Source organism: Sphaerodactylus townsendi, linkage group LG13, assembly GCF_021028975.2.
Source record: "Sphaerodactylus townsendi isolate TG3544 linkage group LG13, MPM_Stown_v2.3, whole genome shotgun sequence".
Classification (NCBI taxonomy): Eukaryota; Metazoa; Chordata; class Lepidosauria; order Squamata; family Sphaerodactylidae; genus Sphaerodactylus; species Sphaerodactylus townsendi.
The window spans coordinates 3821204-3838521 of record NC_059437.1 but is presented as its reverse complement, the minus strand read 5'-3'; the positions used below and the strand labels follow the sequence as shown (position 1 = coordinate 3838521).

Genomic DNA, 17318 nt, shown 5'->3' with positions numbered 1-17318 from the left:
GACCGATCTACAGCCACACATTCATGATTGCCTGGACATCGCAGGGAGGTCCCCAGAGGTGGGATCCAGCAGATTAGCCTGTGCACTCCCACACACGCCAGCTGGGTGACCTTGGGCTAGTCACAGCTCTTCTGAGCTCTCTCAGTCCCACCCACCTCACAGGGTGTTTGTTGTGAGGGGGGAAGGGCAAGGAGATTGTAAGCCCCTTGGAGTCTCCTTACAGGAGAGAAAGGGGGAATATAAATTCAATTCTTCTTTTTCTTCTTCTTCTGTAGGAACCATGGATTGAACCAGGGACCCTATTGGGAAGATCTGGATGCGTTATTTCCTGTTCAACTATGAGAACCTTCTAGAAGAGGGAACTGTATGAGTCATAGCTGTATTTGAGTGACCACATTGTAAGTAGAGCCCTAATTTTGTCCCTGCAGTTCAGCTTACGAAGAATCAATCCAACACGTGATATTACACTGCCCGTTACACAGTTTAGCCAGGAACAAATATCTAAACCCGTGGCTAAAACCCCCCATTGATAACACTGATCTATCAATTGTGGTAACGATGCTGGATTGTGGCTCTGCAAGTGTATTGGAAGCGCTGGCTAACTTTTTGTGCTCTGTCATCAGCAAACGGTTATAACTGTACTGGAGACGGTGTCATTACACTGAGGTTGCCATTGTTGCTGGTATATTGCTGCTGTTGTTTTAATTATGCCATTAAAGGTTATTATTATTATTATTATTATTATTATTATTAGTAGTAGTAGTAGTAGTAGTAGTAGTAGTAGTAGTAGTAGTAGTAGTAGTAGTAGTAGTAGTAGTAGTAGTAGAGCCCTAGACAGCCTCAGACTAGTTTGATCTTGTTAGATATTAGAAGTTAAGCAGGGTTGGCTTTGGCTAGTATTTGGACGGGAGACCCCCAAGGAATACCAGAGTTGTGACATGGATGTTATGGATTTACATATAGGCTTGGCTGGCTGAAGCCGAGTGCCTCAAAATCTAGGGGGCCTCCAGCCAAGGGCTATAATAGTTTTGACACTGTCATATGTCTTTCCTTCCCATGCTGTCACAACGCACTGCAGTCTCTAAACCACCCTTGAGTAATTTTCCTTCAGTAATCATCCTTCCTCAATTTTGTTTAAAACTCTATTTCATCTTCCTCTAAACATGAGGGCAGGGGCTTGGAAGGGGTCTCATCAGCTGAATAGCTTCGGGCCTCTCTTCATCTAAATCCAGTGCTGATCTCTCTGAACACCTCTTGCCTTGAATACCCAATGGGGTTGCCATATGTTAAACGTGACTTGATGGCAAAAAAGCACCCGCTAGTGGCCGGGGGTGGTACTGCACCTGTTGGGTCTGCCAGCATCAGATGACACAAGATGGCGTTTCCCACTTGGTCCCACAAACCTCCTGTCTCTTGCTTGGTTCTTTCTGCTGTATAACTGGGTCCACTAGTCCCTGGGACAGATCCAGCCACTGTCCAAGAAGCCAGCTTCCGGCCTAAGAAGACGTCCTCCAATATGAATGGCTTTTCTTCCAATGCAAGGAAACTTTGCTCAGTAGATTGGGAGGTTTCGGGTAGGATCCATCCCACCTGGGGCTCCCAGGCTGGGGAACTCCTGGAGATTTGGGGGGTGGAATCTGAGGAGGGCAGGGTTTAGGACTGTGGTGGTGAACCTTTGGCACTCCATATGTTATGGACTACAATTCCCATCAGCTGATGGGAATTGTAGTCCATAACATCTAGAGTGCCAAAGGTTCGCCACCACTGGTTTAGGGGCTTCTGTGGGTAAAATGCAACAGAGTCTGCCGTCCAAAGCAGTCATTTTCTCCAGGGGATCTGATCCAGAGGTGGGATCCAGCAGGTTCTCACCAGTTCCCGAGAGTGGGTTACTAATTATTTGTGTGTGCCGAGAGGGGGTTACTAATTGGGTCCACTTTTCCGTCTCCACGCCCTCGCCTCCCCGAGAGGCATCCTGCCTTTGAACGTGAAGGTTCCATATAGCAATTGCGACTAATAATGTAACTCCCTGAACTGGGTTAATCCCTTTCAGGTACTGCAATTCGTGGATTCTCAGCCTTTCGTACCTTTTATCTCACCAGTCTCTATCAAAGAACCTGTGTGTTTCACCATTACTGTGTTCAGATTTGTGAGTTGGGGCATTTTCTATGATGTGATGATGATTTAGAAATGACCTGGTGCAAAAAAAATTGGGGGGGTCATGGTGGGGTGGCTGCCCATGGGGGGGCATCCAACTCAGGTTTTGCTCAGTGCTCAGGTTTGCCTAGGTATGCCTCTGCCCCCTTTGCTGAGAGGGGGCTGGCGAGGGAACCTGTTACTAAAATTTTTGGATCCCACCACTGATCTGATCTCTGTTGCCTGGAGATCAGTTGTAATCCCAGAAAATCTCCAGCCTCCACCTGGAGTTTGGCAACCTTAGCCCCATTGGCTTAGAGGCTATAAGAAGAACATAGAAAAATCCAAGTAGGACATATCGACTCATAGCTATTAGGCATATTTCTTTTATTTGGTAAATTATGAACTTTGCATAATGCCGTTCTCTCCATAGGGACTCAAAGGAACATACTAAAGCTACATCACATCACCCACAAAGAAGCAACCGAAAGGACTGGAGGGAATCCACCCTGTCCTTATTGGGCGCCGCTTCATCGTTTGGCTCAATTTGTTTAAAAGCAGGAAGAAAACAGAGAGAAAGCCATCCATGTTGACATAAAACGTTCTGATGAGCTCAAAGCCTGAGGATCATAGTAGAGATGATGCCCTAAAGCCCAAATAATACCATGATACGAGAAGCCCGGGGAGCGGGGTTGGGGGGGGGGGGAGGTTAGGCTGTGGGGAGAAATCCTTTGGAGAATATTCGGTGCTCACTGACGTTTAGACCAGCGGTGATTGTACATCTGTTTCCTTCCAACGGTTGGCTGCATTCCCTGCCTGATACTAATACCAGCAACAATTTAGTAACACAACCGTTGGCATGAAAAGTCGGGCTTCTCTAGGAACAGATGGCGGCGTCTTTGGCAGGTTAATTTTAGGCTTCGGCAAGTCTTCCCTTACAGTGCCATCCCGTGCAGAGTCGCTCCAATCTAACTCCGTTGATTTTAATGGGCTTAGACTGGAGCAACTGTGCACAGGAGTGCCCTGTTAGAGAGGGTTTAGAAAGCAGACAAGGAATATGGAAGGGGTGGGGTGGAAAGGAGATTGTAGAAACAGAGTATGAAGGGACTAAAACCAATTAAAGGATCCTTCGTTGAGTAATTAATTCAGGGGTCTTCAAACTATGGCCCCCCAGATGTTCATGAACTACAATTCCCATCAGCCCTGCCACTTGGCCATGCTGGCAGGGGCTGATGGGAATTGTAGTCCATGAACATCTGGAGGGCCATAGTTTGAAGACCCCTGAGTGATTAATTGGCTTTCCATTGATTGTTCCATTACATTTAAATGTTAGAGTGTTTAGAATTCAAAGAGGCTGGCATTCTGCTTCAGAATGGCGTGTTTATTAACTCCCCGATTCCCCAAAAACTTCAATCCCACAAGCAGTTGAAATACAGTGAAGTCCTAATTTATTTGTCTGTCTGTCTGTCTGTCTGTCTGTCTGTCTGTCTGTCTGTCTGTCTGTCTGTCTGTCTGTCTGTTTATTGGTTGGTTGGTTGGTTGGTTGGTTGGTTGGTTGGTTGGTTGGTTGGTTGGTTGGTTGGTTGGTTGGTTGGTTGGTTGGTTGGTTGGTTGGTTGGTTGGTTGGTTGGTTGGTTGGTTGAACTTATATACCGCCCTCCCCCAGAGTGCTCAGGGCGGTGAACAACAAAACAAAATAGAGCACATAACCAAAAACTAAATCCGGTAAATATTAATTAAATGGGCTCTATATAAGTAAAATACCCCACCCCATTAAAACGCAGCATACTAAAATCAACATAGTAGATGGCGCCTACTATCAATCCCCTAAAAACCAGAAGGGGGGGGGAGCAGCAGGATTCACTGATGTAATAGATGTTGAAGGTGTTACAGGTGAGAGTCACACTTCCCTAAGTCCACTGACCCCAGTGAGTTTAGAAATGCATACCTCTGTTTATAATTGCACCACTGATCTCTTGAACATCTTATTCCTTAAAACAAACGGTGGTTGTTATGTATTGTCGAAGGCTTTCCCGGCCGGATTCAACTGTCCCTGACTTCCCTCTGTGATGCACCTCGGAAGATGCCAGCCACAGAGGCAGGTGAAACGTTAGGAACAAGATCCGCCAGACCACGGCCACGCAGCCTGGAAAACCCACAACCAGGTGGTCATTATATCCCTGCAGCTCTTAACTTTTTTGAAGCCAAGTTCAAGCAATTGGATCTGGCACAGTCAGAAGTTTTAAGCTCAGTCCTACAAGTCCCCCCCCCAAAAAAATCTCTCTTGTGCTACTTTTCCATGAGAAACAGGACCCCCTCCCCAAACTTCATCCTCCCCAGGGCCCACCCCTAAATATCCAGGAATTTCCCAGCCCAGAATTGGCCACCCTAGCACCAGCCTAGGAGAAAGATGTCCCAAAAGTAACTGGGCCCCCGATTCTCAGCCCCGCTGCTTAGGAAGGAGCCAGAGGTTGTGGGTAATGAGATCTCGGGGGCGAGCCTCCTAGGCCTGTACAATTTTATAGCACGTACAGATCCAAGCATCAAGAAGTCCAGAGGATGACCTTAAAGGCCCCTACCTGTTTCCCATCCAGAGTGTACAGCTTCTTGACGATTCCCGTTTCCAGCTTTATGGCTTCCGTGATGTCGGTGAGAACCTGCTCAAAGGAGTGGGCGGTCTTCTTGTTCAAGAGCACGCGCACGGCCTTCCTCGGCTTCACCCCACTCCGGATGATGGTCACCAGCTTGGGACGCACAAAATCTTTGTTCTCCCTCGCCTGGGCGCTGTTGCTGCTGGCCAGGGACTGAGGCGCTTTCATATTGGCTGAGGTTTTCACATTGACGGACCAGTTCGGATTGACATTCTTGGTATATTCCACTTTCTTAAAGAAGTTGTCCGACGAACACACGTAGCTTTCACCTTTGGAGAACAGAAGCAGAGAAGTGGTTAGACGAAAGGGGGAAACAAGCAGCTGTTCTCTCGCTTCCTGAAGGAACCAGAAGGAGAGAAGATGTCTACTTTGTACTCTATTTTCCACTAAATTCAAATTCAAAAAACCTTTATTAGGCATCAAGAGAAAATACAGGTAAAACTGTGCAGTAGTATGATCCAGAGTTTAACGGAGTAAAACAACTGCTCATAGTTCATACATTACAAACTTCAAGAAAATAAGTGAATAAAAGGAGAGCCGGAGACTGACTGACTGACTGACTGACTGACTGACTGACTGACTGACTGACTGACTGACTGACTGACTGACTGACTGACTGACTGACTGACTGACTGACTGATTTATTTATTTATTTATTTATTTATTTATTTATTTATTTATTTATTTATTTATTTATTTATTTATTTATTTATTTATTTATTTATTTATTTATTTATTTATTTATGGGATTTCTATACCGCCCAATCCCCAAAGGGCTCTGGGCGGTGTACAACATGGATTCCATATACAGTATATAAACAAAACCCCATTAAATTAAAATGTAAGTTTAAAAGTTTAAATATTTAAAACGCAGCAGTAATTCAGTAAAATGGCATCAGCAATACCCCAGATTAAACCGTTCCAAAAAAGGGGAACAAGACAGTAACAAAATTTTTCACAATATCGAGCAGGAACTTGGCCACCATTTTCAGCTGCCTGGGATCCTCACTGTTCAAGAGGCGGTTCAATTTGGAATATGGAGGGCATAAGTAAGTCGGTGTTGAAAAAAACAAACTAGGTCTGAGATCTATGAATTTTGGGCAGACTAATAGAACATGCTCCAATGATTCCTCAGAGGTTGAGCAATATGGACATGTACGCTTTTCCTTTGAGTATGCCGTGAATCTCTCCGGGGAAAAGGTAAGAGGGAATGTGTTTGTTCTTGCTCTGGTGAATAACCACCTAGACTTAGGGTCGAGCAAGATGTTTAAGTAAGCAGCTGTCCTGCAGGTCCCGGGCATGATTTCAAAGTGAAGGGGAGAAAACAGGCTCCTTGCTTTGCTAACTAGGAGTTGATGTTCCTGGTCGAATAGCCGTTCCTTGATACGGTGGCGCAGATCACTATTTTCCACTGTTTCTTAGATATTGGTGGATGTCTGGAACAGTGGAAACGACAGCCCCAAGGCTGTGATGTCGTCATCTCCTTCACACACCACTGGAAACTCAGAGGAGAAGGGAAGGGATGTCCGCTGGCCCGAGTCAAACTGCACAGTACCATGCAAAGTTACTCCACTGACATAAACAAGTTTAGACTGGAATAGTTTCACACAGGATTGCAGTGGTAGACTGCTTGGAAATGGCAAGATATTGGTCATACAGGGACAAGGACATTGCCAGCGTGACAGTGCGGTTCTGTGGACTAAGTCTATTGAAATCAATGGACTTTGACTTCCCAGCATGGTGCAGCGGATAGAGAAACCCACACAAGCACAAACAAGTGACAACCAGACTACAAAACTGGTGTGCTGTGTGGTTTCCGGGCTGTCTGGCCATGTTCTAGCAGCATTCTCTCCTGATGTTTCGCCTGCATCTGTGGCTGGCATCTTCAGAGGATCTGATAGTAGGAATGGAAAGCAAGTGGAGTATATATACTGTGAGGTCAAAAGGTGAGGCCCTCTGAATAGAGTAGCCTGGCATGTGAGTCACAAAGAAGTCTGTAGCCTGGGAGTAACAATGAAGACAGACCAGGATACTTCTATTCAGATCCATTCACCTATTGACCTTGCTATCTTCATTGTTGTTCCCAGGCTACAGACTTCTTTGTGACTCACATGCCAGGCTACTCTATTCAGAGGGCCTCACCTTTTGACCTCACAGTATATATACTCCACTTGCTTTCCATTCCTACCATCAGATCCTCTGAAGATGCCAGCCACAGATGCAGGCAAAACGTCAGGAGAGAATGCTGCTAGAACACGGCCATAAAGCCCAGAAACCACACAGCACCCCAGTTATTCCGGCCGTGAAAGCCTTCGACAATAGACTACAAAACAATGATCAGAAACGTAATAGATGCAAAAAGTGCTAAACATATTTAATACAAACGTGCACATGCGTTTGCAGAAGCACAGAAACTACAAACTCACGGGAGGCTTCAGCCTCAAGAATCTCCACCGTGCACCATCACCGTGCAATATATTGTGCAAATCTGGCATGAAGTCCTCAAGGGGAGAGTGACGATGTCCACAATCCATCCAAAGTCCAAAACTAAGGCGGATTCTGCACGGGTCAAAATAACCAGTATCTGCCCAGTAAAAACGGTGTTTTGTTGAGGGTGTGGTGTGGTTTCTGGGCTATATGTCTGTGTTCTGGTAGCATTGTCTCCTGACCTTTCACCTGCATCTGTGGCTGGCATCTTCAAAGGATCAAAGCAGTGTTTTGTTTACTCACTAAACCAGCGAGTCTTTTGGAAAGCGGCAGCGTCCACCTGGTGCCAAGCGAATGGCACCGGGTGGAAAGGGCCGTTTTCCGGAGTGCCGCTTAAAAAAAACTTACCTCCTCCTCTCTGTGTAGCTCCATAGGGATGAGGGGACATCCCCCTGTCCCGACCCCTAAGCCGTTGCCAGGGCCACGGGGGCATGTCCCCTTCTTCCGACGGAGCTATGGAGGGAGGAGGAGGTAAGTTACAAAAAAAAGGTGAGCCTCCATGCGGAGGCGCCGCCAGCGCACAAGTGTGTGAATGTACACCAGCACCCCTCTGCTCCCAGGGCCTGTGCAGAATCCACCTAAGACAGTGGTGGCGAACCTTTGGCACTCCAGATGTTATGGACTACAATTCCCATCAGCCCCTGCCAGTATGGCCAATTTGTCATGCTGGCAGGGGCTGATGGGAATTGTAGTCCATAACATCTGGAGTGCCAAAGGTTTGCCACCACGGACCTAAGACAAGCTCTCTGGTTTTCTTGCCCGTTTCTTGCCCGCTTCCTCTGTCGAAAAGTTCCAACTTGCCTGCGCAGTTTTAACAGCAGATTTTCACATGAAAATTCACTTGTGAAAAATCTTAGCCTGTTTTCCGTGGGACTGATGTTTAATGTGAGAATCTGGAGTTGATGAAATAAGGACACGGGTGTCAAATGCCTGATATGGTCTTGAAACTGGTATAATGAGAATCGAGACTAGAATTTTTCTATTATCAATATATCAGTGGATCAAGGTACACTCCAATCACAAAGGTCTTTCTTCTTTAATAGTACAAGACACCTTCCAGCCTAGATGGCTGCAAACGGTTTGGGATTATTTATTTGTTTGTTTGTTTGTTTGTTTGTTTATATGTATTTATATATATAATTTATTTATATATTTATATATTTATATATAGATAGATAGATAGATAGATAGATAGATAGATAGATAGATAGATAGATAGATAGATAGATAGATAGATAGATAGATAGATAGATAGATAGATAGATAGATAGATAGATAGATAGATAGATAGATAGATAGATATAGAGAGATATAGAGAGATATAGAGATATAGAGATATAGATATAGATAGAGATATAGAGATATAGAGATATAGAGATAGATATAGAGATAGAGATAGAGATAGATATAAATATAGATATAGATATAGATGATATAGATATTTATATACCGCCCTCCCCGAAGGCTCAGGGCGGTGACCATCAACACTAAAACAATTTAAAACATCAAATACATAATTTACAATAAAATAATATATAAATAAAATACTAAAACTACAGATGGTTTCAGCCCCTCCTTCCCCCTTTATGTACCCACGGGAGGCCAGATGTTCTTATGGCGGAGTTGACATCATCCCGGCTGGCCAAACGCCTGGCGGAACAGGTCCGTCTTACAGGCCCTGCGGAAACTTTGTAAGTCCCGCAGGGCCCTGATCTCACCTGGAAGCCTGTTCCACCAGGTAGGGGCCAGAGCCGTAAAAGCCTTGGCCCTTGTAGAGGCCAGCCGGATCACCTTGGGGCCAGGGATCACCAGTAGGTCTGCCTCCGACGAGCGGAGGGGCCTAGAAGGGCGATATAGGGAGAAAAGCCCACTGCCCTTCTGGTCCAAAATAATGCTCGGGTGAAATGTGTTGTTAACCACAGGGTACAAGCCAGCAAGATTTGATGAAGTCACCTATCTTTATGTCTTCTCTGACACAATTTTATTGATTAACTATATTTACCTTTTATTTTTCTATGCTTTTTTAATTGCAAGCTAACATTTTTATTGTTTCCCTCAAATCTGTAAGGTGCCCCCTTACTGCTCTTTGCCTTGGTGCTGCTACATCAGGGTCCCCTCATATTGAGGGGCCCGCCGTCCCCCTTTTTGGGGGTAGGTTTTAAATTGGGGTTTCTGGACGCCTCTTGTTTATTTATGTATTAACTGTTATTCGCTGTTTTACATGAGTTTTTAGGTTGTTCTATTGTTGATTATGGGATGGAGCCTATGTATCTATATTTTGTGTATGACCTGCTCCTGTTTGATGTTGAATTGTGTTGTTCACCGCCCGGAGCCCTTTGGGGATTGGGCGGTATAAAAATCGAAGAAATAAATAAATAAAATAAATAAATAAAAATGCCTTCCATTTTATTATTCTTGAACTTGGGTTGTTTTATTCAATGTTTATAATTGGTCTGGGACTGTAAATCAATCGTTATGACTGGTCAGTGATTGTAAACCAATCAAATCAAATGGTAGAATTAGCTCTCCTGGAGGTAAATCCGTCCCTTTCCTCTCAGGCTGTCCAGAGTCTATAAAGACCTCTCCAACAGGCTTCTGTTTCTCCTTCATTGCTGTCCTATCCCTGCTGCCCCCAGGTTCTCGTTTACCAAGTTTTGGGTGACATTTCTACCCTAAGTCTGCACAAAGCGCTACAGCCTCATCCAAAGAAGGGAAGTAATTGGTGAAACTGTCAGTGGCTCTGCGTAATCCCAGCTTTCCAGTCCCTGCAAAGGCTCTTGCCAGTCCCCAGAGGTTGGGACTGCTTTTAAAGCAGCAGTGAAACCCATCAGCAAGTCCCAAGAAGCCAGGAGAGAATAGCAAGGCATTTCAGTTTTGTTTGGGCTTCTCCAAACCCTCTGCAGAAGGGGCATGAAAAGCCTCGGCAATTTCACCAGCACTACTTCAAAAACAAAGGAAGAAAATCTGACTGGGCAGTGGCGTAGCGCCAACGGAGCAGGGGGGCGCGACGTCCCAGGTGGTGCTGGGGCGGGGCTGGGGCGTGGAGGGGGCATTACGGGGCGGGGCAGGCAGCACCATGGCAGGAACACAGGGCGCGCACATGCCCTGGGCGCAGTTCCCCCTCACTCCGTTCCTGTTACTGGGTGCTCCACTTTTGACAAGGAGCAGCTGCAAGTTCGGAGACAAAAGACAGATGCTGGCCAGATGTGTTGGCAGCTCTATTTGGGAGGAGACATCAAGTCACAGCAACTTATGGTAATCCTGCAGGGTTTTCAGGGTAAGAGACGAACCAGTTTGCCGTTGTCGTTGGTCAATTCTGCACAGCATATGTATAACAGGTTGCAGTCGTTATAAAGGAACCCGTTGTCCCTTTTCCCATTCACATGTGTGCCCTTCACTCATTCAGGCAGGGATTTGAGCCCACGGAAACAATCCGGATTGCTTTTGCGCCTTTGCACGGAGACACTTTTCTCTGTCTCTTCCCCCCCACCCCCCGAAATACAGCATAGCTGCACAGACATACAGAAGTGAACGCCCGCAACCATGCCAATTGTCCCACAATCTAATTGGCTGCATCTGCATAGCTGTGCATGTGCAGCACACAAAAGAAAAAGGAACCTCCCTGCAACAGCCGGGCAATAATGAGTGTGTGGCTGCAGATGTGCAGATGGAAAGGAATTGATAATAAAACTGATTGTCATGCCCTTATATAAAGCAGTGGTGCGACCGCACTTGGAGTCCTGTGTCCAGTTCTGGTCGCCGCATCTCAAAAAGGATATTGAAGAGATAGAAAAAGTGCAGAGAAGGGCAACGAGGATGATTGAGGGACTGGAGCACCTTCCTTATGAGGAGAGGCTGTAGCGTTTGGGACTCTTTAGTTTGGAGAGGAGGCGTCTGAGGGGGGATATGATTGAAGTCTATAAAATTATGCATGGGGTACAAAATGTTGACAGAGAGACATTTTTCTCTCTTTCTCACAATACTAGAACCAGGGGGCATCCATTGAAAATGCTGGGGGGAAGAATTAGGACTAATCAAAGGAAACACTTCTTCACGCAACGTGTGATTGGTGTTTGGAATATGCTGCCACAGGAGGTGGTGATGGCCACTCACCTGGGTAGCTTTAAAAAGGGCTTGGACAGATTTATGGAGGAGAAGTCGATCTATGGCTACCAATCTTGATCCTCCTTGATCTGAGATTGCAAATGCCTTAACAGTCCAGGTGCTCGGGAGCAGCAGCAGCAGCAGAAGGCCGTTGCTTTCACATCCTGCATGTGAGCTCCCAAAGGCACCTGGTGGGCCACTGCGAGTAGCAGAGAGCTGGACTAGATGGACTCTGGTCTGATCCAGCTGGCTTGTTCTTATGTTCTTATGTTCTTATGTGTCATATTCGCTGCCAGGAGGAGAAATCGTGCTTGGGGGACTGTGCACACTGTCGGGCGCTCAGAGAATCCGCCCACAACGTGCTGGGCAATGTGCACAGAATGGTGGGTGGGCAGATTCTCCCCGACAGGGGATGGGGCGAAACCTAAAGTGAATGGGTAGAAGAGAGGGACAGAAAGTGTCTCCTGCTTGTTATGTTCGCGCAGGAGTGGCTCCAACCCAGGGTTGTGCAAAAGGTTTGCTGGTTTAACAATCTTCAAAAATCCCAGGTTGAGGGGAATAAAAAGAACCAAATTCATTTTGGGAAGGGAACCTGTGTGAAGTTGTGTCCCCTCCCCCCCGAAGGTTTATATCCCATTTTATACCCATTATATTTAGTCTGTGCGCAGGGGTGGAGCGAGGGGGAACTGCGCCTGGGGCACAAGCGCACCCTGAGCCCCTGCCATGCCCCCGCCCACTCTGGAACACCCCTGGAACTCCCTGGCCACACCCCTGTCCCAGCACGCACCCAGGGCGTTGTGCCCCCTGTCCCATTGGCGCTACACCACTGCCTGTGTGTAATCCACCATTGCTTGCCCCCACATCATGACCCTGGTATTCCTTGTTGGTTTCTCGTCCAGGGCTGATCTTGCTGAGGTTCTGTGATCAGCCTAACCCAGGCTATCCAGGTCAGAAGTAGGGTAGAACAGGGGACCAAACTCCAAAGGACTCTGGCCACTCCAAGGTCCGAGTAGGTAGCCATGTCACATGCTTGGGTCTCGATGGTGGGAGAAAGAGTCTTTGTTCTGGAGCCTCTGAGACTTCCCTGGAATTTTGGAGGTGAGTAGGAGACATGAGCATGTTTCAAGGGACTCCTCCCCCTTTGCACAAAGATCAGATAACCATAATTACAACTCAGCAAGGTGACCACTGGTAGATTATGACTTTGTTTTTCATATAAGGCTCGTTGTCGTGCCTCAAAGTATTCCTTGCAGCAAAGTGTCCTTGTGTGTCCTTACCTGATTATAACATAATCAGGAAGTGAGCAGAGAAGCTGCCTCCATTCAACATATGGCAAGAACTCTAATAGGTTTAGGGCACAAGGAAGCCTGTAATAAGCTTACCACAACGGGGCATTTTGCATCTCTCTCCTTACTGTTTCTCATCAGAGGGAAATGGCAGAAATCCTCATAAGTGTCCTCATTGTGAAATACCTTAACCTGGGGTCTGATTCACAGATAGAGAAACAGACCACACAGTAACTCCGACAAGAGCTCCTTTCCTCAGACAGCAATTTGTGTGGAACCTTTTCTCCAAAGCAATGATGATTTGAACAACAGAAATGCAGCAGCAGTGGCGGAGGAGGTTAAGAGCTCGTGTATCTAATCTGGAGGAACCGGGTTTGATTCCCAGCTCTGCCGCCTGAGCTGTGGAGGCTTCTCTGGGGAATTCAGATTAGCCTGTACACTCCCACACACGCCGGCTGGGTGACCTTGGGCTAGTCACAGCTTCTCGGAGCTCTCTCAGCCCCACCTACCTCACAGGGTGTTTGTTGTGAGGGGGGAAGGGCAAGGAGATTGTCAGCCCCTTTGAGTCTCCTACAGGAGAGAAAGGGGGGATATAAATCCAAACTCCTCCTCCTCCTCCTCCTCCTCCTCCTCCTCCTCCTCTTCTTCTTCTTCTTCTTCTTCTTCTTCTTCTTCTTGTTTTTAGCAAACGGTTGTCTTAGCTTTGATTCTAGAACCAGAATCCTGTATATCCTAACTCTTGGCATTTTAACCTACTTGTAAGTCACCTCGAGCGTTTGATGGGAAAGGCAAGTCGTAAACGTGGTCAATAAATTATGAAGCCTATGGGAATCTAATACCCTGACTTTGTGCAAAGTGTCCAATTAAGGTTGTGACGGAGAACAGCAGTTATCTGGCTGAGACAGAATGACAAAAATACCCTTCAAGGGAAGAGGGAGATTTGTGTCAATCCCCCACCCCACCCCAATGATATTTACAGCAGAGCTGTAACCCTACCCTAAGACCATATGGAGCTCCTGTCGAGCTGTTGAAATTCTTCAAGGACCCTCTCAATGAAATGCTAGACAAGCCGAGTGGTGTGATCCAAGAGGCACACCCCAGGATTCCTTGCAATGATGCTGCCCGTGGCTTTGGGGTGGCCAGTGGAGCGACCAACATGCACAACCCCCTATAGAGGTCTGTCTTGATGTGACTTATGTCCTTCCCACAGGTCCCCTTGGGGTCCTGGAATGACAGCTGATCTCCAGGCAACAGAGAATAGTTCACATGTAGCAAATGGCTGCTGTGGAACGTAAGTTGTGTGCAGTGGTGGGATCCAAAAATTTTAGTAACAGGTTCCCATGGTGGTGGGATTCAAACTGTGGTGTAGCGCCAATGGGGCTGGGCGGGGCATGACGGGGCGGGGCATTCCTGGGCGGGGCTGTGGCAAGGACTCAGCCGCTGCACCGGTCCTTGGGCGGAAAACGAATGCACGCAGGCGCAAGTTGCCACGCACGCCGATGCACCTCCTGCTAGACTGCTTCAAGTTCTGCGCGCTACTGCTGAGAGGACTAAGGCGCTCTGCGTGGGGTCATCAAAAGGCACCGTTTTGAGGAGCGCCGGGAATGACGTGCGCTGAGGGGGCGTGACAGCGGCAGCATCAGGACAGCTGCATTGTCGCCGCCCCTGTAGTGGGGAGTGCCGGGGGACCCCGCGCTACTTGGCGACAGTAGCGCGCAGCAGACGGTAAGTGGGAAAACGACCAAAATCAGCCCAAGGTAATCCAGGTCTGTATTTGAATAAACTGGCTTTAATATTTTGCTGCTATTTTTTAAAGGAATTTAATGCTGCTGTGGTTTGTATTTTGTGTTATCTAGCAAATTATCTTTCAAATGTTACGGTCTGATGTGTTCTATTGCCTTAAATTACGTTGGAAGGTGCCCAGGGACTTGGTATGGCTAAGCACACATGTAGCAGCAGTGGCGTAGGAGGTTAAGAGCTCGTGTATCTATCTGTAGGAACTTGTCTACCACTATCTTCCTTGGGCTAGTAGTCACAGCTTCTCAAAGCTCTCTCAGCCCCACCCACCTCACAGGGTGTTTGTTGTGAGGGGAAGGGCAAGAAAGAAGTTATAAGCCTTTAGGTCTCCTGCAGGATATCGTCAAACTTCTTCTTCTTCTTCTTCTTCTTCTTCTTCTTCTTCTTCTTCTTCTTCTTCTTCTTCTTCTTCTTCTTCTTCTTCTGTTTACTTCTTCTTCTTCTTCTTCTTCTTCTTCTTCTTCTTCTTCTTCTTCTTCTTCTTCTTCTTCTTCTTCTTCTTCTTCTTCTTCTTCTTCTTCTTCTTCTATTTTCAGCACAGAAATAAATATAAAATATTATTATAAATGGCACCCAACTGCGCAAAAAGCAAGATTCTGGGAAGCCTACATTCATCATGAAAGCACCAGGTTAGCACACGCGGTAAACTGGGTGTGCACATCTGTTGGGCAAAAGGAGGAGAAAACTGAGCTGAGCCTGTTTGGAAATTTCATCCATGGAAACTCATTCCAACAAAGGCTCTCCAGAGGGCAGCAGCCGATTTCTCCGGCTGTCGGCTGAGCTCTCCGGGACCATCCATTATGCACCACGCTTGGATTGTCTTTCGTTGCACGGGCTCAGTTTTCACTTGCCATGGATTTATCATTTGAGTGGGAATTCCACATGCTCGGAACCTTCCTGGAGTTTTGCGGCTCTTTGCTAAGCTTCCGTCCCCTGAACTTTAAATCACCTTCTGCGCGCAGGTTCTGAAAACTCATAAAACACAGAGATTCAAATTGTTTCCGGGCTCGCCTGTCCAAGAGACCCTTTCCTGCCTTTGTTTGTACAATTCAATCAGTGCGCTCGGGGACAGCTGCTATAATCATAACAAATAATTTAATATCTGGCACGGCAGGGAGTGCGTTCCCTCAGGAGACACGGCCGTATCCTCTCCGAAATGATGTAACTCATTATGATGAGGAAAGTCAAGAAAATAGCCCGCCCAAACCCCCCCCCCCATTTCCAGAGCTGATTGGGTAGCTCATGAAAGGGGCCTTGTACAGGGGCTGCTAGAAAATCAATTAAAAAGGTTCTTCCATCCATTAACGACCCCACGAGATAGACGACAATGAATTTTGAAAAGCAGGCACAAAAACTCCAATCAAAATAATTAATTGGTAGAAAAACCACCTAGAAAGAGAGATGATGATGTGGTGGTCAGAGTGATCCGGGAGTCCCCGGTTTGGCTCCCCACTCCGCCGCGGAAGCTTGCAGGGTGGTCACGTGTCCTCAGCCTAACCTACCACACAAGACTGTTGTTGCAAGGATTTGGGTCTCAATGCTTCGAGACCGCATCACCCCATATGTCCCTGCACGGCCTCTCCGTTCGGTTGAGTCCAATTTACTGGTGGTCCCTGGCCCCTCAATGATGCGTCTGGCCTCAACGCGGGCCAGGGCCTTTACAGCTCTGGCCCCGGCCTGGTGGAACGCTCTCCCGCCAGCTGTCCGGGCCCTGCGGGACCTTGGTGAGTTCTGCAGGGCCTGTAAGACGGAGCTGTTCCACCGGGCCTTTGGAGGAACTGGCCGCTGATAGTGGCGCCCCTCCTAGTTTGGCCCTAGTTTGGCTCTCGTTTGGCCCTGACATCTGGGCCATTTGTCATCTAACGAGACCATCAAGCCTCCCTTTTGGGGGGGGAGGGAATCTTAAAATTGGGATATTGGACGCCATTCATATTTTCATCCTCTTGACGTGCACTGTTTAATTGTTAGAATTACTCTCTGGTTTTATTGCTGCCTTTTAATGTTTTAATTATTTTATATTGTTACTTCTATCTGCTGTACACCGCCCAGAGCCCTTCGGGGATGGGGCGGTATAGAAGCCTCAAAAATAAATAAATAAATAAATAAATAAATTGAGGAGAAAGGCGAGCTAAATGTAACGCATTCCCCTCTGCTGTTCTTAAGGGCCGACAGCGGGACATGTGCAGATTGTCAGGATACTGTTGAGACCCTCGTGCATATTATGCTTTCTTGCCCGAGGTACGCGTTACCTAGACTCTCCCTGCTTGTCCCGGCTCTAGGGAATAAAAAAAGTTGTTTGGAGCACACAAAGACTATTCACCTGCTGAATAATAGCGACGGCAGGATAACTGGAAAAACCGCTGAATTTTTATTAGAAGTGCTCAAGTCAAAGACATAGGGCCTTTCCCCACTCGAAGCGATCCCCCATGGCAGCGGCTGCTCTCCGTAGCGCCGCGGCAGCTCCTGGTGCATGCCTCGAGGCGTCCCCACCTAAGCCCAGCTTCTGCGTGGGGTCATCAACAGGCGCCGTTTTTCTCCCAGGGCGCCAGGGGATGCACTTGACGCTGAGGGGCGCGACCCAGCGGCAAGCGTCCCGAGGGGCGGCTTCGCTGTGGCCGCCCCTGTCGTGGGGAGTGCCCAAGGACCCTGCGCTACTTGAAGAGAGTAGCACGGGGCTTAAGGTAAGTGGGGAAAGGCCCATTATGGAAGCTTGATCACCTCTTCTGTACCAAGCTTACTTGCCTTTTCCAGTTTTATGTCCTGTTTTAACACCCGTTCTGTCCTGTGTTTTGTTTTATTGATACGCCTAATAAAGGTCAGTTGAAGTTGGCAAGCTAGAAATGAATTAAATAAATCTGGA

General features: G+C 47.2%; 1 protein-coding gene across 1 annotated transcript in view; it reads right to left on the bottom strand.

Moving 5' to 3' along the window:
• Positions 1-4661: 4661 nt before the first annotated feature.
• The window catches only part of LOC125442735 (neuronal migration protein doublecortin), a 40816-nt gene continuing 28159 nt past the window's right edge, over positions 4662-17318 (bottom strand). Inside the window, exon 3 of the mRNA XM_048514369.1 lies at positions 4662-5053. Coding sequence (XP_048370326.1) covers positions 4677-5053 — 377 coding nt within the window. The 3' untranslated portion in view covers positions 4662-4676. The remainder of the gene's footprint in view (positions 5054-17318) is intronic.